This window comes from Glandiceps talaboti, chromosome 13 (genome assembly GCF_964340395.1).
Source record: "Glandiceps talaboti chromosome 13, keGlaTala1.1, whole genome shotgun sequence".
In the NCBI taxonomy this organism is placed as follows: Eukaryota; Metazoa; Hemichordata; class Enteropneusta; family Spengelidae; genus Glandiceps; species Glandiceps talaboti.
Window position 1 is genome coordinate 2,800,001 of NC_135561.1, and position 25,000 is coordinate 2,825,000.

At 36.2% G+C, this 25,000-nt stretch overlaps 1 protein-coding gene across 1 annotated transcript in view; it reads left to right on the top strand.

The window, feature by feature from the left end:
- The first annotated feature begins 1,072 nt into the window (after positions 1-1,072).
- The window catches only part of LOC144444788 (glycine receptor subunit alpha-2-like), a 32,904-nt gene continuing 8,976 nt past the window's right edge, over positions 1,073-25,000 (top strand). Inside the window, exon 1 of the mRNA XM_078134325.1 lies at positions 1,073-1,185. Coding sequence (XP_077990451.1) covers positions 1,124-1,185 — 62 coding nt within the window. The 5' untranslated portion in view covers positions 1,073-1,123. The remainder of the gene's footprint in view (positions 1,186-25,000) is intronic.

Below are 25,000 nucleotides of genomic sequence, written 5' to 3' on the forward strand. Positions count from 1 at the left end.
GATCAAATCATTTGTAGGTACATTTTTTAATTTAATTTTTTTTAAGACGGCGTTTCATGCTTGATGCAGTATTGTCGACGATGAGGGAAGTAATATCCCTACAAATACCTTTTTGATCATACTTTATGAATTATTAATTTAATCATTAATACGTCAAATATTAAGTATCGTGTTGACATAGCCAATACATTATTACTATTGATTCTGATTATAGATGACAAAGGGGTTCTAGGACAAACACCCCCGGGCAAATGCCAAAGTACTTATATTAAACATTAATTGGTATAATACAAAATATAATGAATTGATATAATATGCTCAAGATAATTGGTGTTTTCGACTCTGTTACCAGATCTAGATGGTTGCAAGCTCGGTATAAGTTGTAAATCTAACAGATAACCCGTGCTATACTAGAAATATTGGTGTACCTATTTATTGACTGTTTAGTCTATTGTTGTGTTACAGTTGAGGGAAACATTCATCACACATATCGAGAGTAAGCTTGCTTTGTTTATTGTTTACGACGTCGTGATTTTGCATTTGATGACGTACATTTACGATAACCATATAACTATAATATTATTATTATTAATACGAAATTGGGTGAAAGGTATCTTATATTTGATGTTGATATTATTTTCAAAACGAAATTTGGCTACCGATTTTAAATAAGCCTGGAACCAAATTTAGTAGTATTCGTATGGTAGAACATTGCTGAATTTAAAATAGAAACGTTTTACTGAAATGTTTACGAAACAATGAGTTTATGTCTGTGTTATACCGTGCAAAACAACAAACGGCTCCGGTAGCTAAAAATAATTCCATTTAAAATGTCCGCGAGAAATGCATCATATGCATAATTTATCTTAGAATAGTAACAAGAATTTAGTAAATGAAGTTAAAATGTCCATGGTTCTTTTAATCACCAATATATATAGTTTGATATAACTCACGCTGATCAAGTGTCTTCAATAAATACAAAAAATAAACCGTTGTATGGTTAGAATTAAACAAGTTAAGGATGCTCATTTTTGGGGGCGTAAGGATGCCTTTACTCAAGCTTAGGGGGTCTTCGAATTCGACAACTGTTCAGTTTTGCGTTTATATTTGGGACAACGTGGAAATGGAACGAGAATTGCAATTGGCTTGTATACTTGTTATAATATCACGAATCACAGTAACGGGGTAAGTTATCATAATGTGTTCAAATGCATAAATTGGTTCTTTTGTTTATAACTTTCTCGTAAACCTAATGTATTTCTACATTTATACACACATTGGAAAGGGAACCGTCCCTTGAATTATGATTCCAAACAGATATCACACGGATGTTCGTTTGAAAACATTAATTTAGTCCTACGAAACAGTACGTGTCGACTGAAAACAAAAACGCCATGCGGAGTTACAATGGTGATCCAAATACCTATTAGAAGACACAATCTAGTCATTCGCAGGAAATTGATTTCATTTCCGTCACAATAATATAGATTTGATAACAATATATTATTGAAGGCAGTACGGTTCAACAGTTGATATTACTCAACAACTATAGTTTCTTTACATTTCCAAAAACCCAGTATTACATAGTGGATTCATCTTTTGTTTGAATGTTGATTGTTTCTATAATTATTAACAGTATTAAAGTCTTCTATTTTTTTTAATTGATCACAACTAAATAAATAATTCAGGCGTGTTGGAATTAAACCATCTAAGAGACAAATTACATAATCAGTTTGTACGTCATACCTCAATAATGAAACAATTATAAATATCCCTTGCTGAAGTGTTCTTAACACAACATCACAAATTATGAAAACGACATGCGGTAGTGGATTACGTCCCTTCTTTCAAATTTCATCATTCATTAATCTATCATTTGAAGACCAACGGCGTGCACATTAAAATCATCTTTCAACCACAAAAAAAAACTTGCTCATGGTGAATGTAACGAGCTGCCCATGCAAGACGTTAACAGAGAGGTTTAGATACACCTTAGAACGCGTACGCCTACGGGAGCATTATCGTGCAGGCATGCACGTAATGACGCGTACAAAATTGCGTCTAGTTACCCGCGCGCGTTGACATCTTTTGTCCAAAATGCCAGACACATGCCTCTAATTTCTAAATTTGTCCGTACTTTTGCCATTTTTCTTGCAACTACTTACCCAAACCAAAAACCAAACAATTAGTTTAAAGTTATGCTTCCGAACTTGAATATAAAAATACGACATTTAATAGAAGAAAATGACAAAAACACGTATTTACAGTTGTGTGTAGACCGCCATTTTGACGTACCATCGTTTGATACAGAACGCCTGGCATGGGTTGCTTCGAATCACGTGACTATGACGCTACACGTATTGAACACAGGTAAATATGCGCATTTAAACCTCTCTGATGAGAAGAAAACGTACTGTTCACAAATAATGCATTACCGAGAAAGCCTTGTTGTAAAATATAAGCTTGTAAATGTGGTAGTAAATTCACTAAGCAAATTAATCTGATTAAAATATGATATTGTGAAAACGGCTAGATGTATTTATTTAACTCTAATTCCTTCGTGTTTTGACATTTGTTTTGTTCCGGTCAATGTCACACACAACAAGATGGAAATAGAGGTAAATGAAGACACTCTAGCAGCTTTCACAACATCAGATTTTAATCAGATTGTAACCAAATTTGTTTAAGTGTGGTGAATTCGAGAACGGTTGCCTTGCTTTCTCTAATCTCACATGCGTTGTTGTTTCTCTTCGATGGTCCTAACAAAATCTATTTTGCAGACACATATATCAATAGAATACGTATTTGAAAGCATTTTGTTAGATTGTATGGCTGAATAGTGTTTGTGCAAAGAAACTAAATTAGTGAAAATGGAGAAATTTTGAAATTCGGTAAGACAGCTGTGGTTATTTACACATTATTGCTATTTTCTATTCATCAAAATGCTTTGATTGAAAGAATCAATGCTCCGATAAGTAGACTATAACATTATTTTATTGATGCAAATATTCTCTATTGCGTGAAAACCCATCAGTTGTCTTCCAGTATAGATTTGTTAGGTAACGCTTACCTTTCCATAAGTACATTTCACAAGCAAAGTATATGGAAACTGTTGTTGGCAATGAATTTCTTAATCAGGCATCAGTGTGCGAATCTATGAATCAATGCGATTAATAGTATATATATATATATATATATATATATATATATATATATATATATATATATATATATATATATATATATATATATATATATATATATATTGGGGAGCTGCAGCGAAGCAGCTTACGATACATAGTATACATACATACATACATACATACATACATACATACATACATACATACATACACACACACACACACACATACATACATACATACATACATACATACATACATACATACATACATACATACATACATACATACATACATACATACATACATACATACATACATACATACATACATACATACCTTTACAATATAGATAAACCTCAGATTATGTTATTTGTATTTGGAATCTAAATAACCTATTGATGTTTACTATCACAGACAAACGGAGAAATTTATCGTTACAGCAGACGTTACTTAATGATTTATTATTCCAGAGAGTTCAATTTGAAACGTACTATGTTTATCGATTGTTTGACAATTCCAGGCCTCATGAGACATCTATAGGAATTTCTAACGTTCTTCTTGATAATATTGTCGACAATCATGTGTCTGTGCAATCTTAGTTTTCGTCTAATGACATGATACATATATTTCAAATGTATGATAAGTCAGACCATAGATAATCACCATGTGTAACACAGAAGAATATGATCTAAAGTCAAACAGCAATTTTTTTTATATGCAACAGGAGTATATATAAGTATTAGTTGACAAGTCAATATTTCAGCGTGGAACTAGGTCACATATTTGTCTGCAGGTGCCAGTATTATTGTCACCTTGGGATTTAGGGTTGTAAAGTTTGGAGAGATTCATTAGTGATATTATCAATGGCATCAGGGATATCTATCTTGATTTTACTGATGCCACACACACGCATACACACACACACGCGCGCGCGCGCGCGCGCAAGCACACATTCATTTATAGACATTTCGCGCAATCGAACAAACATTCATGACTATCTTGGTATCCAGTTGGAATTCATGAACATGCATTTGTCATCTAATATATATTTGCATGACTACTAAGTAATGTGGTGGTTTAAGTGCTATCATAAAATGAATTTCCAGAACTGAAAGAATGGAGTGGCGTTCCAATTGTATCCTATCTTAGAATTACGGAACAATGTAAGCAAAACACCTTCTTTAAAATTTACAGGTACTTTTGTTGAGTACATATATAGCTATCAGATATACTAACAACCAGGGTTAAACATCTATTACATGCACAAACAACGGCAAACCTATTACCGAAGTTAATGATAGAATGTCTTTTTCTGTAGCCAGTGTTATTTTTTATTGTAAGTCAAACAAATGTATCTTCCTGGTCCCTGCAGTAAAGGAATCAATTGCCAGGGCTGCGTTGTACAGCTTTATTGGACAAATTATTTCTCAATTTAATAGCATAAAATTTATGATTCTCTTGAAAATTTAGCATAGCACGTTTTAACCTGTTTATCATGCTGTGCCAATAAATGTCATTTACACACCACATATATTAATCAGAAATGTTGACAGCAACATGAATAGCAATTAGTTAATAGTTCTTTAATAGAAAATATAATTTTTGCTACCTTGAATTACTCATTGGACATTACCGTAAGTGAACGGCAGTTCATCATACATGCAGGATAAAACAAGTCTTCACCGAAAACACGTTGCCTAACGCCGACGGGGTATTCTCAACAAAAATGTTTATGTTTAATGACAATGGGTAAATCAGTTAAATTGAGTAAAGAAAACTAACTGAATTAATTCAGTTTTCTATTCGGAGTATGGTTTTTCAAGCTTTTGTATAAATATCTAGAACTGTTCTAACTGTTCAATTGATGTATATATCAGTAACAACATAACTTTAACTCAAATGTTCTGTATCACATTGTATTCAATTTTAAAGAATTCAACCTGAACAGCGTACTTCCAACTTTCTCTTATTGATTAATTTCATGATTTTCAAATTTGAACCTGTAGGTCAACGTTAAAGTCAAACAATATGCACCTGGCAGATATGATATATATACATATATTAAATATATATATGGAATTACGTTCAAAAGTAATTTCATTGAGCTATTGTAACAACTGTGAATTCGTTCATGAAATATTGACATCAGATGTTGAGAGAGTTTAAATCTAGGAATCTGATTTAAACTAGACATTAGCATACATGTGCCACATGCATCCAAGTGGCCCTGAATAGGAGTAGTGTACACATTATTGACAGCTATGTCGTATCATGGCCGCTGTATCCGTGCCCGACCATCGACCATCGCAACACACAATCGTTTATATTCCTTAGCTTGGGGAAATTAGAACGAGATCTCCAAAGTATATTGTAACTGTTTTCCTCAAAACATACCCATGTTAGGACTGCTCAGCCTCAGCCAATCATATTCTTGATTCTACCTAAAGACAGTCATGATATGTCAGGTCATGTTTAACATAATTAGTCTACGTTCAGTTTTGAGTTGTCATGACAATGTATGCATTCGATTGAAACACAATAATAGCATCTTCAACAGATATTCATCTTAAACGATCTGTACCGGTAATGTGATGACACCATTACATTACGGGTTTCGTAAACTTTAAGTTTTGTTGCAAATTGTAACATACTGAATATAGCAATAAACCTCCGCTGGAGATGAATGGTCCTTGGTTTTGACCAGCTGATTCTATATATCTCGTCAACTGGTCAAAATATTGGGGTGTGTCATCTCCATGAAGCGTTGCTTTGCTTGAATACATATAACCAATTGGACTATATTATTTCAGTATTTTCTGGAATACACAACGTAATCACTACTTTGCAACATCGCTACAGTGTATAGATATATACCTTTCTTCTCTTTTCTTCAATGTATACATGCACATGGTATGATCTGATTGATTCATATCTAAACATGCTGCACACCAGCCATTAGAGTTCCTGTTGCTGATATATCTCATGATCATGTAGAGAATACATTTTAAGCGATCATTTGACTGGCTTGGTGATTTGTTGATGATGAATCGTTACATTTGAATTCAATAGCCATTTACTATAAATTCGTCATTTGTATAATTCTTCAAAGTTGCACAATTTAATCTAGAACGCTTGCTTGAAACAATCAATCTTTTCAAGACCCCCACCTACCGAATAAGAGCACGTTTAGGCATGTGTTCTAGTATATACTGGTATCATCGGGTTGACGGGAATGACGGTCTAGCTGTTGACAGTGTGCGTCACTAATTAATTGTAAAATATCATAGATGAAATAACCTGTTATAATTAAATTTCGATCATAAAAATATATCATGTTTATGGCGATAAGTTTGCGGGTTGGATATATGTTAATGCGATGCTTGCAATGATATTGTTTATGTATACAAAGTTTGTAACTGTACATGCACGGTACATGTATATTCCATTTTGTTTTGACACAAAATGGGTAACAATTAATGAGTTTGGTTTTGAGTTTTGAACAGATTGAGAAATTGGCTACAATTTTTTGAGAGGATACAATGGCAGTGTGTATTGTTCATATGAAAGAGAATTTGTTAGGCGCCATCCTTTTTTTAAATGACAAATGACTTCAAGAACTAAATATAATTTTGGAAAGTCCATTATGAATAAATTATTTCCATGCACTAGTAAAGAGAAAAACAAATACAATAATATTATCATTTAGACGTGGGGTATTCAAATTTCTAAAAATCAATATCATATGATGAAAAATATCATTACCGCTCAGCATACGTTGTGAATATTATTATTTTCTCAAAGTACACATGCGTGTGGCGTTATCGTGTCTATATATATAGAGATATGCGCATGGCCTTTTGTATTGTGCCAAGACTCTACTCATGCTTAGGGGGCTTCAAATCCTACATCACCGAACAAAATTGATCACTGGCAATTAGTTAGGTTGCCTAACATGTCACGTGTCGCATGATGTTGGACTACAAGAGAAAATAATAATGCAGTAATGAAGAAATGGAGAAATTGAAATGGACTTTTATTATTGTTGTTTTATCAGGATCAAGGGTGACAGGGTAAGTTGCTCTGCCATGATGTTAAAATACAATAACTGTGTCACTTTGCTAGTGTTTGATGTATATAATAGTTCAAGCATTTCAATTTTCAGACGAGCACAGATGTTTCTGATTTATCATAACTACCCTAAACAAATATATTAAAACTAATAACATATAAACACTTATTCGCTAGGTTATATTAGTAATTATGCTAATCTGGACTCAGATAGATCGATAATTTACTAGGTACTTATGTGTTTCCTTTTGTTGTCTAAGTGATAATATAATGCACGTCAGACAAGACAATTTATTAGTGACATTAAAAAGGAGATGTGTAGATATTTTTAATGAAAGTAATAGTAATTACCAAGATCAAAAATCATTTATGTAATGTAATAGACTTGCAAAAGGTCTGTGTCTGTCCGTCTGTCTGTCTGTCTGTCTGTCTGTCTGTCTGTCCATCTATCTATCTATCCATATACAAAAACTCTCAATAACTACTCAAGTGATCGAAATGAAACTTTGCACACTTATTTTTCACATTTATGGCGAGAACTGGTTAAGTTTTAGAGAAATGCCATGGGCTGGTTAGCGAGATTTAGTAATTTTTTGTATCATAATTCACGACGAGTCAGCATTTTCACACTAAAAACCTAGTTAGTGATGGTTCTTTGTTCTCAGTCTTTTATTGAATGGTATGACCACATTACAACCGAAAGCTTCGCCAAGGAATCTGACTGAAATTTGGTTTTCATTTATTTTTTTTGTCATATGCATACTAACGTTTTCCAAAATGAATAGAATACCGTCACTGTTTTTATAATAGTAATTAAACTAATTTTAAATTTCCGTACATAATGTATAACTATAACAAAAATACTCTGCAATGAAGACATCTTACCTAACGGTTAATATAATTTTCCTTGATAGTAAGTTGTAATGGAAACGAATATTTAAACAGTGAATTATATTGATGCTTTTTTTCCCAAAATAATACTCCTTGATAACACAATAGATGCTTATTCAACAATACTTGCTTCAACTAGCCAGCAAATGCGATTTGAAGCTCTTCCTTGTCACTTGCTATAAAAAAGGATTGCCCAAAAGTAGTGCTGTTGAATTGCGTTTTTGATTCCACAGTAGTAAGACCCATTATCATAGTTGTAAACATTAGCAAAACACATAAAACTGTGATAAGGGACATATTTCAAGTATCTACATCTACATCACACTATGTTGTATTGATAGATTTGACCTAATTCATTCATTTGTTTATTCATGTATTTATTAAAACGACAATAAACACTGTACAAGGCCATCAGACTGGTCGAAATCGTCCTTGGTCATTGACTTCATCTTCGTGATAAATTACACGATTTCTATTCATTTATTATAGATGTACTGTAAGTTTCTACTTGGCGAACTGCATATCGAACTCCTGTACTTTGTACTTTGTATGTCCTTCAAGTACAATATTCAAATTAATTTGAAAGCTTAAATAACACTAGTAGAAAAAATAGTACAGTTTACGACACTTTCCGTACTATAGTTCAGATTGAGTTCAATTCTGTACTTTTATGCTGATGAGGTGGACGTTTCTGTACTTTCCCATTAGCGCCTGTCTAATCGGATTATACTCGATCTGAAAAATAGTTCAGATTGCGAGTCGGAAGTGATTTGAATACATTTGCATTTAGTTCAGAATATATTCATGAGTTCACCCCCATAACCGGGCAGTAAACAAATGAATATTCAAATCTATCTCGCCTGCATGTGATTCAAGGCGTGTACACTAATTGTTTGACCCACAGAAAACTAACAGTAACACTATTTAGTTAGTTAGTTGTCTGTGTTTGACCACATGAAGGCGGAGGGGGAGGGTGCAAAAGAAAAGGGTTACACACATGTACAGTGTATGATATGATGAGAGCTACATTTAATGTACATGTACATACGAACTGACATGTATACGTACATGTACAACTACGCTAGCATGTAAACGTTAGCAAAAACTCTTACTACTACCTCAGACCACTAAAATACTAGAGTGGTCTGAGCTACTACTACTTGCAAAAAGTATTTACAAGCATTTCCATGTAGGTCAATGAAATATCACCTATGTGGGTTATACTTCAATAGTCGGTCAAACAGCGTAAAGGTCTACATTCTACAATGACAGACATGATTGTTCAACTCGGTGCGATCTAAGATGAATTCACGGTGTATATTTGGTTACGTCGCCTTTGAATTGATGATGACGACTCGTCCGACCTAGACTGTTCTGGTCCAGTTTCAAGTGAAAGTCAGAATTATCACGGTGCCATTGATTATACTAACTGTGATGAAACTCGCCCACTCTAGTCTCTATGACTTCATTAGCCCCAAAATGCAAGAACTTAATAATGGTATTGTAAATCGAAGTTCATGCATGCTCTGACTGTCGCCTGTTTTTTGTTTTCTTACATTTTATACAATTTTGAATTGTTAGCTTTGTATTTCCTGCATTAATGTTGAAAACTGGTCTTTTTACTGTGCGTCTTCAATGCGCAGGTAAAATAGTGTGTTAATCTAGCATCGTGAGTACGCGCTCGCTTATGGTTTCGCATACCTTGGACTGCCTGTCATTCAGTATTGTTTTAGCCTATTTATTTCTAAAGAAAAATGGTCTGTAAAGGGACTGCTTTAGTTGTCACAGTGCCTTTGTGGATTTATAAATCGATTTATGACAAGTGAGTCTACCTATTTTTTTCCGACCCACTCAGTCAAGGAGTGCGATACACCAATCACCGTGTATTTAGCTTTGTATACAGTGTATGGATAATAGCAAGTTTCGGGACTGAAAAATCATAAATTGTTTGTTAGACTTATTTTTTATTCAATGTAATCTGGGTTGATTGGGAATTTTCAGATATCAGGATTTAAACCTCGGATTTCAACTCAGAAAGGCTATATTTTTTGCCTCAGTCTGAATTATATTAGTAGAACTCTCACCAACGTTCCCAATGTGAAGTGATCTGAAAGTTGGTGAGAGGTCCTCACGTTGGATTGCAGCACTGCATGTTCTTGCTGAGAAGATAAAGAGGTGTAGTAATTATGGTTTAAAACTGACTTTTACAAACGCCAGTCGTGTAGGGTCTATGATTTTTTATGTTGTGGATGAATGCGGCACTTTGATCTGAACCTCAGACCACTATAATAGGAACAGACTAGAATCGCTTTTTGTTTTAGGTGTAAATGGGGCTCTAAACCCATCTTCTCTGTCGTGCATGGTTACCCTTCAAACCTGCTTCAAGCCGAACGTTGTGCAAAACGATACTTCGTGTCTTTACGGTTTTTTTTTGCAATTGTGTTTTAGTGGCCTGAGTCTGAACAAGTGTTCATACAGTACAGCAAAGTCCCACCAACAAAATCCATAGCAATAGATGCAGGAAAACCTCAGTATGGGCGACGGTGAAATCATGGTGTTAATTCTAAAACTTTTGAAAGCAAGAACATATGTTTGTGCAACTTTTGTATTAAAAGCATACCATTCCAATTCAAGGACAACGATTTTGTTCAGAAATGGTGGTAGGACTATAATCCTTCCTACCTCCTTCCTTCCTACCTCCATAGTTCAAAACCGCTGATCGTAACTGCATGGTACAGCGCATCTACATTTATTTCTGAGTTCCGGAGGGCATTATTTGATAAGTACCCCATTCGTCCCTGTATTAGATCTTGTATAGTCATAACATTACAAAGATATGTGATTGTTGTGATCATTTCATTTGCTCATTATGTATTCAAGTGTAGTCAAATTTTCTTAGGTGTATGAGCAACTTTACTTCACCAATAAATTCTACTTTCTCACGAGTATTGTAAAATAACATGGCTATAATATGATACTACACAGCACGTTTTAGACGTATTTGCATATCAATGTCATCTTCAAATTTTCTTGAAGAATTCTTCATCCAGATACTCTAACATACCTGCACACCAAATGTCAGCCCATTCAATCGATTAGTTTTGCGGCTGTCATTCATTTTTACTTTGAATTCTTTTATTTACAAAACAAATGACAGTTTTTGACCCCAAAAATGACCAAAAACAGAAAATTGAAAATATCTTGCTGTCATAAACAAATATGAATAGACTTCTCGATAAAATTCCATTTACTCATTGGGAACATCGAACGTACAATGTCAAAAAGTCGCACTGGCGCAAAGTATCATGGGAAAACTTTCTTTGGCACACCTCACTTAGGAAATATAGCCGCAACAAAAAAGTTAATACTGGGATCATGTCTTTTTAAATTTAGCCTTTACCTTATAGAATAGAAGTATCAAAAGTGTATGCACTAACAAGTATCTGTGGTTTGTGCAAACATGCCAAATCGCTGATGATTGTTAAACAACAAAACTTTGCATACCATTGTCATTAATAATTCTACGTTTTACTTCTGAATCAGTTCTAAACACTTACGATTGAAATGATCGTCAACGATACGCTGATTTGTAGTTGAGGGTAATTAAAAATATTTTACAATGACGATTTCGACCATTAGCCGATGGAGGTGACCCCAACCAAACCTGTCACACGATGTAAACTTGCACACTTTTTGTGTGTCAATATGTCTGTTCTGGTCAGTCTGTTTTGGGAATTTATGGTACACTCACTGTCGCAGTTTTCAGCCAGGGTCACGTTATTCGACGATTACTATTTGGATAAACACTGCAAAAAAGTAACACCCGTCATTGTTGCTTAGACATTTTCCTAGGGTCTTTTTCAACATGATTTATAGTAAGAAGTAACTTTGTTGATGGTGTAGTCACTGAATTTATAACCCTACATCGATGACTTAGTAATTGAACACGCAAATGAATTATCATGAACACTGATCTACAACCGATCCGACCCTGGGATTCGATCACAATTCATGGCGTCGCTTGCCAGTCTATGTCTATGTCTTGGTCACGCAAACGTGAACACTCTGATATCTGAAACACTTCTTTGCTCCAGATACGCACCTTTTTTTCATGGAAAATGTCATATAGTTTGAAGTAAGCTGGGAGAAAATATTAATGAGATATTTGTAGATTTAAATAAGAGTGAAATGATAGTCAAGTGATTTTGAACCATCTCCGTGTATTTTGCTTTAGCGAAAACACTGACAACTACTAGTATGTGATCGCCCGGTCGTCAAATTGCAAAGAACAATGAAGAACAGCTGAACACCTTCCTGTGGTCATCTGTTCCTTTCCGTACCGACTCTCAATTGTTTTGCTGCGTTTACTTGTATATCTTTAATAACAATAGTTTTTTAACTAACACCAATGTTCTTCCACTTTCTTTGCTTTCAAAATCAGTCACTTACTGTTGTAGCCAGTCAAAGACAGCCATCCTCAACTGGAAACACACCATGACAACAAAGATATACCAGAAAGTCATGACGTTTTGAATCATATCATTCGGCCCCCAACCCTGTTTTTGACAATTAAAAAATGCTCTACTACCCATCACAGCCAGTATCAATCAGACTTTTTCCATATATTATATTCCACCCTAACTTAACCCATATGACCGCCCCATTTATAACTCGTATGTCCGGACATGAACATGATTGGCTTTTCGCTGACCAAGGGGTATGAGACCATATGTGGAAGTGGGGGATAAGCTTATCAAATATGACCGTAGTTCCATGTAAATTAAAACTTATAGTTATGCTTATAGTCGTTACGTTTTCAGTTTATTGTGGTACCCGCTTGATGCTTTCTCTGAAGATGCCGACGGGATCAGTCTAAAATTCAGTTCTGGTGTATAAACTACAATGTATCACACATATCATGACTCTCACTATCCAATCCATCGGCTATACACTGGAGAACACAAGGACTATACTGACTGTTTTCTATCCAGCACGAAATAAATTGAGAATACGTGGAACTTATATGTACATGAACAGTAGCTCCGACAACTCTGACAAGTCTCTATATACCCCACCAGGCCTCTTTGCTGGAGTTCGCGGAGCGTGTGTTGTCAGTGCTAATCTCGTCTAGTTCCTATCACCGTGTTCCTAAACAGTATCGTTACCATTTACACCTCCACTCACTAAACTTGGTTTAGTCATAGAAAATAGAGAGGACCCTCTCTATTGTCTATGGTTTAGTTAGATACCAATTGGCATCTGGACTAGAGCTAATCACGAGTCCATCACAACGTGCATGCATCATTTTCTGATGTCCGCATTTGATTTGGACATTGAAGTAAATGATTTTACATTTCTGAGTCTCATTCGGTATTTTTCCACTGTTCTATATGTGGTAGCTACTACTTTTGGCACAATAAAAAAAAAGATGTTACGAAGACGAAAAAAAATATAATCGAGATGCACGATAAACATTTTTGGAAAAAAAGTCACATAAATGACTGCAGTATCCATATTTTTAATTGGCATGATTGAAGACTTTAAAAAATGAATGATGATAAAAGTGAGATTTTGCCTCAGTGATGGTTTTTCTATACAAGCGATAACATCACGATACCGGGTACTTCACAAACATTATCTCACTGACTTCAAAACCATAGTGACTAAATCGTTTCGTACAATTAGACGGCATGATGTTTTTTACGTCTCGCACAAGCATATACAATGGTACACTTTACCAAATTGTAATAGACCATGTAAATATTACATTGACCGATGCAGATCTTGCTCGCGCAGGTTGGGTAGATTTATATGCTACGTTATGCCTTAGGCCTAAAAAATAACTGTTTGGTTTCTGTTACCCGACCCACCTAGTTTTTCACTGCCGACCCTTAACTTTTTTTTACGTGTTCTTGAAAAACTAACAAAATCGCAACAATTGTGAAGTCTCACGAGACATAGTGGATGCAGAAACTGACATCAACTTAAAAAGACAATATAAAACTGTTCCTCCAATCTGTAATGGTTGTACATCTAATGGAAAGAAGCCAATAACACAGAGATCATTTGGAAAAAATGGAAAACCAGAATTAGACACTCGCACATGAATAAAAATAAATCTACCTACCCCACCTATTTATTTATTTTGCCTAATCGGAACAACACAATTTTTTTAATAGGCCTATTTCCTAACTCAAGCTTAAATTATTGGACCCTTGTGAACCAAAAATGTGCGAAAATACAACGCCAAAATAGTAACGCTTTGCACGGTTTTCACACTGAGCAATACGATTAGATCATAGACAGTGAAGTTCTCCAGTGTCTCTGGTTAGACCGACAACAATGAAACCGTTAGCGGGATCTCAGAGTCATACTCATTCACATACAATTTTTTATGGCTGTTCACGTTGGTTAGCAACATCTCTGTCTTTGAGTTTGAATGAAATCGCTGCCATTCCCTACAGGAAACTGTTCTATGGAATTACATGCCAGGAGCGCTTTCAATATCATAGAATGTTTTGTTGATCTTTTTTTTTCTTTTTTTCTTTTTTTTTTCTTCTTTTTTTTTTGGGGGGGGGGTCCGACAACTTTTACCAAGACAACCATTATATTAATCATTATAGTAACTACCTAGCATGGCTAATAGCCATACTGAGGTAGAACTGTAGATTGCTAAAATGTTATGGGTTGCTGGTTGTACACAACCTCAGCATATGCCACTTGACTTTCAGGCATTAATAGGTGGCAGAAATAGTCCGCACCAGGGCCGCTCTGTAGTCCGCATAAAAGGGTGACTAAGCCCAGACAATATTGTCCAGACCAGATTCGGAGGTGTGAACGCATTTAAAGCTGACTCGGTTCTAAATCTTGGTGCATATTCATGAGGTCGACACCTAGAAAATGAACCATGTGTACATTTCTTTTGTCTTTTGTTAGTTAATTTATGCGGGTAAACTGTGTCTTCACTAACATTTTCCACTAAAAGTTTCAAAATTGTCTTGTTTTTTGAAGGACTACTATAATAATATTTCACCGCCCTTGCTTTATTGTCATATCAGGAAAGTCAAGAACTTGACAAAAGCTATTCACAACAAAGTAATCAAAGTTGTAAAACCAAAATGGTGCCGTGGAGAGTTGTGTCTGGTCATGTTCTGATCATGGAAGTATAACCCACGGTCTGATCTAGTAGCAGTATATCAACGACGAATCTACATTACAAACAAACAAACAAACAACACACACACACACACACACGGTGATATTAAAAAGCACGCAACACAAAGGTTGGTTCACATCCCTCGCATCAGTACCGGTACCCATTCTACTGAGTTATAAATATAAATCACATTCTCAGCTACAACATTGAACTTGTATGATACAAAAATCTTCAGAATGTGCGGGCCATATTTTCACTACCGGCATTGGCAGTCACCATCACTGCCTTTAAAAAAATTAATACAGATAAATGGAAGCAAAAACAATCCTCTTGACGGTAGTTTAGTAGTCAGTTATGAATTATGTAACGTTAAATAACGCTATTCAAATATTTCCCTCTATGCCTCCCATATACCGATAGTAAATCTTCAAACATCCATACAGACATGCGGACTTTGCTCCCTACTAGATACATCCATGTTTTACGTTACTTTCGTATTGCAAATTTAGCTGATGATGTCATGTCAAAGCCACGTGGTCTAAAAACCTGAATCTCCGTACATACATTTCGATATGAAATTATTTATCCGTGATGTTTAGAATTTTGGTCGGTCAATATAGTTTCAATGACCAAGTGTGACCCCCACTGATGTCTAAAGTACTAATATCAGTACCTGACCGGCCATGGCCATGGCCTTGTTTTTGTTTTTGATTTTCTTCAATATTCAAATCTACGTAATGTCTGGTTTGTTAGGCCATAAATTCCAAGCATATTTACCATGATATCACAAATATAGACCAGTTACAGAAAGTAACAAGTGTCAGCAAAATACTGTAATATCGACACTGTTTCACGGATTTTAGGGACGCTGGTGCTTGGATTATTTTACGGTTGACATTACCTAGCCAGTAATATAAGGAGTAGTACATGGGTATTTTATCCCTGGACTCTCTGTCTGTTTATATCGAAATGGAATAAGCTGAAACAGTTCTTCTTTGAGCAGGAAATATGTTGTGATTATGGATATTATATATATACATGTATATAATTGCCAACACATCGGCAACGAGAGTAATGACATTGACTATACGTAATATGTAAAGATGTAGTGTAAAATTGGAATACGGTCGTCAGGAACTAGATTAGGGTAGGGGGAGGCTCAGGAGAAAAATTGTTGTCACGGGAAAAAAACGAATTGGGACGTGCGTGAAAATTCGGATTGTCTGAAAGGGGCCCGGAGTCACGTACAAATATTTTGCTCATGAGTTGAACCAAATTTAACTCCAGGAGCAGACGTTTAACAAGCGTATTTTTAAAAGGGTGACTGGCAGAGAATGTGTGTCTCTTGAAGGGTAGACAATATACTCGCGATAGACTATGGGTTTCAGGCCACTGTGTCAGACGTGGTCTTGGAGGAGTCAGTACAATTCCTCCAAGAGTGGTAAGAGGCCAAGCCTGAAATAGACGGGTTTGCAAGTAGAAGTTTACATGCCTTGTCTGTGGTTTACATTGTGCACGCAAAACATCCCACAAAACCGGCCATAACTAAAGCGGCATATCAGTAAATATGAAAAACGTGATCTTGGTAATTTGGATACCAGTTCTGAAAATATTCTCCGGGAAAATAGGTTAAAATGAACATCAAGATAGCTGCCTATTTCCCATTGTTTATAAATCGTCAAGAGGTTAAGCTATCCACTCAGATGAACCACTCTTTGTCACTTTATAATCTGGCATTATACATGGGATAATTTCCAAAATGTACATGTTTTATCGTTTCATTTTGGACTTTATAGAAGTTGATGACTAAAATTACCTTACCCTCGATGAAAGTTATGAATGCGACTAGGTTTTACCATAGACAGGGTGGAGGGTCTATGGTTTTACCTACTAGAATTAGTTGCGACAAGATTGTAAATGCACATGGGCGAGTTTTGCCAGATTGCTTTATTTCAAGTGATTTGAAAATTGTGAATGGCGGACTTGGCCGTGGTCCATCGAATTGTCGAGTACTACCGTGGTGGCACTAGTCGTTCCTCACTGGAACGGCAAGTGCCACCTTATGGCGATATTTATTGTCTTTGAACCTTTCTCAACAAATAAATCACACATAACTCCCCAAACGCTTCCATTCTAGAAATCCGGTGCCGACCCTAAACCTTTTTAATAAAGAAGAAAAATCAGTAAAATCGAGAAAATTGTGAGTGAAGTCTTGCCAGAAATGGTCATCAACTTAAAAAAGACAATAAAAAAACGCGGTTCTTCCAATCTGGAATGCAGAGCAGATGTCTTTGAAATAGAATTATTTAGTTTGGTTTAAAATTTAGTTGAAGTGGGCACAAAACTTGATTTGGTTCTGACTGTTCTGAATTTAGGGACACGAAATCGTCTCCCTGATGGCAGGAGTTCAAAGTGTTGGGACATAATGTGGCCTTTGTCATTTACCATTTTCCCAGCTTTGTTTTGTACACGAGATGTAAACATTTCATTCAAATTAGTCTACTTTTCACTCAATACTTTACTAAACACATTTACAATTTTGTTCAAGACACTCTTGTAGCTAGTCCCTAGACTACCAAACCAGCACAAAAAAGAAAATGTTAAACCGACTCAAAACTCCGATAGAATGTCTGTAATACCTTGGCATTTACAAAATTTTAGGCCCCTCAATTGTTGTAGACAGTAAACTCTAGATTGACATTTCTTGTTAATGAAATCTGTGTTGGCCTTAACATTTGATTTATTATCCAAGACTGTTCCTATATATATATATATATATATATATATATATATATATATATATATATATATATATATATATATATATATATATATATATATATATATATATATATATATATATATATATATATATATATATATGTATATATATATATATATATATATATATATATATTTAGTCACCTGTTCAACTTTAACATTGTCAATAAAAAGGTCGGGCACTACTTTAGGGTTCTTCCTAAAGTCGACCTTTCGTCCAAGTAGTTTTCTTTACACCAAGTAACAAACCTATCAACTTCATCGAAATAAGTACGGTCAGAATTTGACAGGTCAACTAATGCAGAGTTATCAGAATATTTGATAAGTGGATTTGTATCGGTACCTGATGAGCAGTCATTTGTGTAAAGTGTAAATAGTTTGTGTGAGAGTATCGTGCTCTGTGAGGCACCCCTAAATGTTGAATGGAAGGCTGAACTTAATTTTTGGTAGCGAACAAACTGGGAAAGGTTGACAAGAAAATCCATTATCCAGAGGATGAGTTTGGGGTTAACGTTTAAATAACTAAGTTTATGAGCCATCATGTTTGGTTGACTTCTGTTAACGACTGATGAAAAATCAATAACCAATAGTCTTACAAATGAACTTGGTTTTTCAAGATGTGTATACGCATCGTGAAGTAATGTGAGAGTTGCATTATCAGTACCTCTATTACTTTAATATGTAAATTGGTATGGGTCAAGGTGTGAATGTTTTTGTGGGTTTTGACAAAGTAAAATACGCTCGAAGCATTTCATCACAATGGAAGTCAGTGCTACAGGACGATGCCTTGGAAGTTTTTAGGGACCGGACAGATGGTAGATGTTTTCCAAATGGTTGATATCGTATGATCATTGTACGACCAATTGAACAATCTACTGGAAACACTAGCTAACTGCGATGCATAGACATTCAGTAACCTACCACATATGTTATCAGGACCCATAGCTTTCCTTATATTTAGTTTCTTAAAAATAGACAACTCGTTTATCACTGATTTCAAATTAACTCTTCTTTTCTTCTTATTTACTCTCAAGATCTAACCCGATGTTATCTATTTCCTTTCCAAAATCGTGAATATCAAAGCGACAGTACATTACAACTTCGCCTCGCCACCACCCTGTGTTGCTTGGCAAGGTGGTAAATAAAACAAGTTTGCCTTTGGGATTATATTAACTGGGATTGTCGACACTGAATAATCCGGTCAATCATGGCACTGCGCTCATTGTATGTCACGGCGTACAAGTATAAACGACGTTCATACTTCCATGACCATAGTTTCTGCGACCTGTCATTTGTTTGACCATAGACACTCCACCTTTGTGGAGGGTCCATGGTTTGATGGGATGCGTTAATTCTGGCAAACTTGTTTGGCAAATCGATCTGACGCAATATAGCTTGTGACCGTGGCATGCATAGCTTGGGTCAAAATCTATAACACCATTAAAGTATAAATAATGTTTAAACTTCCACGATAACACATACCTTTGAGAAATTATACTGACAGTATAATTACTCCAAGCACAGACTATTCTCGTGTCAAACTCCGACACGAACTTGTTTTTCCTTGAAGAGTATATCTCGTGAGACCTATGGAAATTATCAAAATCTATATTGTAGTTGAAAAGAGCAAGAATGAAAAGAGGGGAAATTTAAGGGACATCATTTCTATATACACGTGTATTGTGCAAAGAACCCGATATCTTTGACCGCGTTGCCGTCAACCGAGCAATGGTAATATATATATATATATATATATATATATATATATATATATATATATATATATATATATATATATATATATAAGAGGTAAGTCATAAACTGAAGGAAAAGTGCTCAATACTGAGAAGTAGAGCTGTATTTACACAAAGTACACAAGTTATGGTACGGAGGCCGTTACGATCTTCAGACGACTAAATAACGGAAATTCAAGTGATAGAATTCGATGCGCGTTGTTGAGTGACATGGTGGAATGATAGAATGTATTTGTTTTCGTGGACGATTTAGTGGACGATCTAGTGGAATTAATCTCTAAAAAAAAAAACATGAATCATGGTCTGAGTACTTCACAAATGTATTCAATGCTCAAGTCCAAAGTGATGAAAGTTTCTCGATTTCCATGATCTTATCAGATCCACCTTGATAGACATAAATTCAGGCATTAATGGTGAGATTAATATCCGACTGTAGTCTTTTGGACAAGGTAATTACTTTGATAGTCTAGTTCCTATACTGTATCATTACCATTTATACCTCCACTCAAAGTATAGTCAGAGTCGTTACTCTAGAAGTCTTGAAATGCATGAGATGCAATTTAAAATTCATTTACAGCCACCCACACAGTCATTAACATCATGTCTTTGTTAATAAATCACAAAACTCTAACCAATAACACAGTCCCTCATAAAGTTAGTGTTTATTGGGACAGTAATGTTCAAATGTGGTATATTTGTCAGCCCATGATGCTACTTATATACTGTTTACATCACCAAAACATTTAGGTTTCACTGATTGGGTGAACAACTTTTTGTGCTATTTGAGGGGCTTTTGGCTAGACGTGGTTTAGTTAGAAACCATATTGGCATCCATACTATTACTTTGAAGGAGATCATTGAAGAACAATAAAAATAAAACTCAAGGTGTGGATATGGGATCAGTGTGGCATTCTACATAGACATTCTCCAACAATTCTTGTAGACATGTTATGTAACCATTTTTTCTTCACGAAAGGCATGTTCCCACAGGAATCAATGGGGTAGGGGTTTCTAACATTGTCTTTTGAAAGTAAATTACATGTATGTCAAAACTAAAATTATTGTATTTACTAAGAGATGAAATTCTTAAGAAAATTGAAAAGTGGTTATTGGTGGTCATAAACTCGACGTTGTTCGCTTTTTATGAATATCTAGGCGTGATTATGTCAAACAGTGGTCTATGGTATTTAGCGCTTGCAGCTCAAGCGAGTAAAGCAATGATTGCGGTCATGAGTCAACTTGCAAAACTTGGGGACCTCCTAGTCAAAACTAAATTTAAAAGTTTTTGACTGTAAACTATTACCGATATTAAATTATACAGTGGAGATTTTGGGTTTTAATAGGTCTACTGAAACTGAACGTGTTCAAAGTAAATTTCAGTGTTATATTTTGAGTCGTATATAAACATATATGTAGTCTTTGAGTATGGGAGCTACAAAAATGCTTGACAAGTGTTCATTACGGGAAGTAGGCTGAAATGTTTTGAGATTGCTGAACGAGAGCTGCAAAACTTTAACCTCAGACCACTTCTCCTCAGCCCTGGTTCAAGTTCTTAGGTCATAGTGGTGTAAACTACATCTCAGACCACAATGTAGTGACCTGAGACTCCATGTACATGTAGGCCCTACCTACTGGTATATTATGTAACTGCACTTGACGCCAGTGTGATTTCTAACTAAACTGTGTTATTGAAAGAACCGATGTGACGTCATCTGTTTTCTTTGTACCTGACACAATCCTAGCTGCTGTATTTTGGGCATGTTCAAGAGGGACAATGTTTTTAGCTGGCAGCCCATACAGAAGGGCCATTCAGTAGTCAGGTATCGATGATATAAGTGCATGACCAAGGTTCTGACAAACTCCGTTTGTAAGATACTGGCGTATGCGACCATAGACAGTGGAGGGGCCCCCTCCACTGTCAATGATGCGACCTATTGTTCGGGGGTGAAAAAGAACTGATCTACATGTCAACGAGATGTGCTTCTTGAGGTTATAACGGTCATCAATTGTTACACAAATGGTACATGCTGAATCCACTAACTGCACAGAAGACGATCCCATGTTGATGTGGTTCATGAGACGAGGAAGCCTGTTGAACTGAGACGTGATAAGGAGGACCTCGGTTTTGCCATCATTAAACTAGCTTATTTTGGGTCGTTTAATATCATGTGCAACAGTTTCCATAGACAGTGGAGGGGCCCCCTCCACTGTCAATGATGCGACCTATTGTTCGGGGGTGAAAAAGAACTGATCTACATGTCAACGAGATGTGCTTCTTGAGGTTATAACGGTCATCAATTGTTACACAAATGGTACATGCTGAATCCACTAACTGCACAGAAGACGATCCCATGTTGATGTGGTTCATGAGACGAGGAAGCCTGTTGAACTGAGACGTGATAAGGAGGACCTCGGTTTTGCCATCATTAAACTAGCTTATTTTGGGTCGTTTAATATCATGTGCAACAGTTTCCATCTTAGTTACTGTAGTTGACGTATGTGATTGGGGAAATATATTGGTAAATCTGGTTGTCGTCTGCATGTTGTTGCATATTGAGATTTTGATGTCGGATTAGCTTTCCAAGTGGTGATGTGTATAGACAGCATACGCGTGTAAGAGTGGACCAAGCACAGGGTTTTGTGACACTCCACACTGCAAATGTTTGGTTTCTGATATGCCTTGTACAGAAATGGACTGTTGTATATCTTTGAGGTATAAAGACTCTAGTCGAATGCCTGTAATACCGAGCTCGGAATAAACTTGAAATTATGCTGGAGTCAGAATTTACGGGGGGGGGGGCATGAACAAAATTGAGGTTCAAAGGGAGGGGGGCATGACAATTGTGATGGTCTGAAAGGGCCCCCGAATATTCTGCTCATGATGTGAACCAAAATTAAACCTCAGGAGCAGTTGTTTACCAAGTAAATTTACATTTGTATAAGTGTATGCCTCTCTCTCTCTCTCTCTCTCTCTCTCTCTCTCTCTCTCTCTCTCTCTCTCTCTCTCTCTCTCTCTCTCTCTCTCTCTCTCTCTCTCTCTCTCTCTCTCTCGTCGCCGTATGTCTCCTTCTCTCTTGCTCTATCTCTCTGTGTGGAGACTTTGTTGAACATTCAAACCACAGGAGCAATCGTTTACCTTGTACTTTGCAAAATTGTTCACTTCATTTACCTACCACACATTTAATTATTAGGCAGCCAATGGCCAAACGAATGTGTGTGTCTGCCAAAATATCTATGTATTAGTTAAAGCGTAGGTAATACAGTTGTAAAATAATTTAATGAGAGTACAATTTGGGTATTGAAGACAATTTTCAAGTACTTTATGGCTTCCAATAATGTGTATGGTTTGAAATATTATGCCGCTAAATGGCCTCCTACATGTCCTTATTTTTCAAACAATTGCCTACTGTGGGAGGGGGACACACCCTCCCCACTAGTTATCGAAGGGGGGTGCCGTTTCTGTCAAGACATAGGATTCAAAAAGAAAACTCTGCTGGTTAAGTTTTTCCAAGTACAGGTTACAGCCCAATGAGCCCACATCCATTTGTAAAGAAATCTCTATGTCTGATATGTATGGACACTGAAGTTGATTTCCACTGTTAGCTTACAGTGTGTCATATAGTGTACCATACTGTACTTCTCTGACGTGTATGGGGAGGGGGTAATGTATAATTGCATATTAAAATATGTGCAGCCGGGGGGGGGGTATGGACGTCGCCATCTTTCAAGCGCTAAATTACCTGTTAATCGAGATTTGTTTCAAAACATTAGCATGGTTGATAATATATGTGAAAGGGGTAAACTAAGAATGGTTTCTGGGATCGCCTAAGTCAACACGACATATATTGTGGATGGTCTGAGATATTCGATTACGATTCACATCGTCCGATTTCCAATCGTCCCAATATCCATATTAACATTCTTTATCGTTTCAAAATCACAAAAATGCATATGTCGTGGTGGGGTGAGTACCGACTCTAGTTTGGTCTCCGCTCTCTCTCTCTCTCTCTCTCTCTCTCTCTCTCTCTCTCTCTCTCTCTCTCTCTCTCTCTCTCTCTCTCTCTCTCTCTCTCTCTCTCTCTCTCTCTCTCTCTCTCTCTCTCTCTCTCCCGTCTCCCCCTCTCTCTCGTCTCCGTATCGAAACTTATTCAGTCATAAAATCATCAGGTTTCTGACAATTTCCAATACCTGTTACAAGAAAGACTGCAGTACAAGAATATTTGGTTAGCTACATGTATTACATCTGATGCCTTATACGTGACACGCACGATAATTGTCCAGTTTGCATCAGAGGGTGTGCCTCGCCTTCTGTACATGTGCCGTACGTCTGGCTTGTCTGTCAGTGTCACATTTTGCTTCCCCTCTTCAGTTTTCTCAGATGTTTTAAGAATTTAAACATAGTCAGTGTCTGATCGACAAAAATTCTTTCCACTGAAGTTTAGAAAACATTTAGTGCAACTCTACGTAAACGTCATGTTGATGCATCATACATCATCATGAGACGTCACATTGACCTCACACTTCGCTTCGCGCTTCCTTCAACGTCCGGTCGTTATGAAACTAGTTCGAAGGCTTTCGCTAGCGATAGCGTGGCCAGTCTTGTTTTACTGCGTAATCGTCTAATGTTTTCCAAATAATTATGAATTAATTTATCTTTTTGTTTACACTTTGGGTATTTTACTTGCTATTAGAACTCCCGGGCAACTCATATTTAATTTTCCAACCTTAGAATTTGTTCAATGATCGTCAGGTTTGAGTACTTTCCTAAGCCGGTCCCACAACTGTTATACTTATAAGTTATAGCTGGGCGTTGTGACCGGTAACCGGCTATTATCTACATCACTGCCTACTAGGTACGTCAAAAACACACCGTTCGCACATGTGAGCCTGATTTTAGGCAAAATATCGGGCTATTAGAGTGCATACAGGCCCTTTTGTTCGCTTGTATTGTTTGCATTTGGTATTTGGCATTTCGCACGTTGTTTATTTGCACCATTCACAGTGTCTTATCATGCTTTGTGTAACTTGTAAGCCTAATCGACAACTGGGCCAACGGTTTTTACTAGACAAATTTGAAACAAATTTTGCGTCAGTTTGATGGTAAACCTGCTATATTGACTACCAAACTTAGTTAACCCCAGTTATTTTTACTCATGTTGCATCACCATATATTTAGAAAGAGTATATATGAAATATGAGAGCCA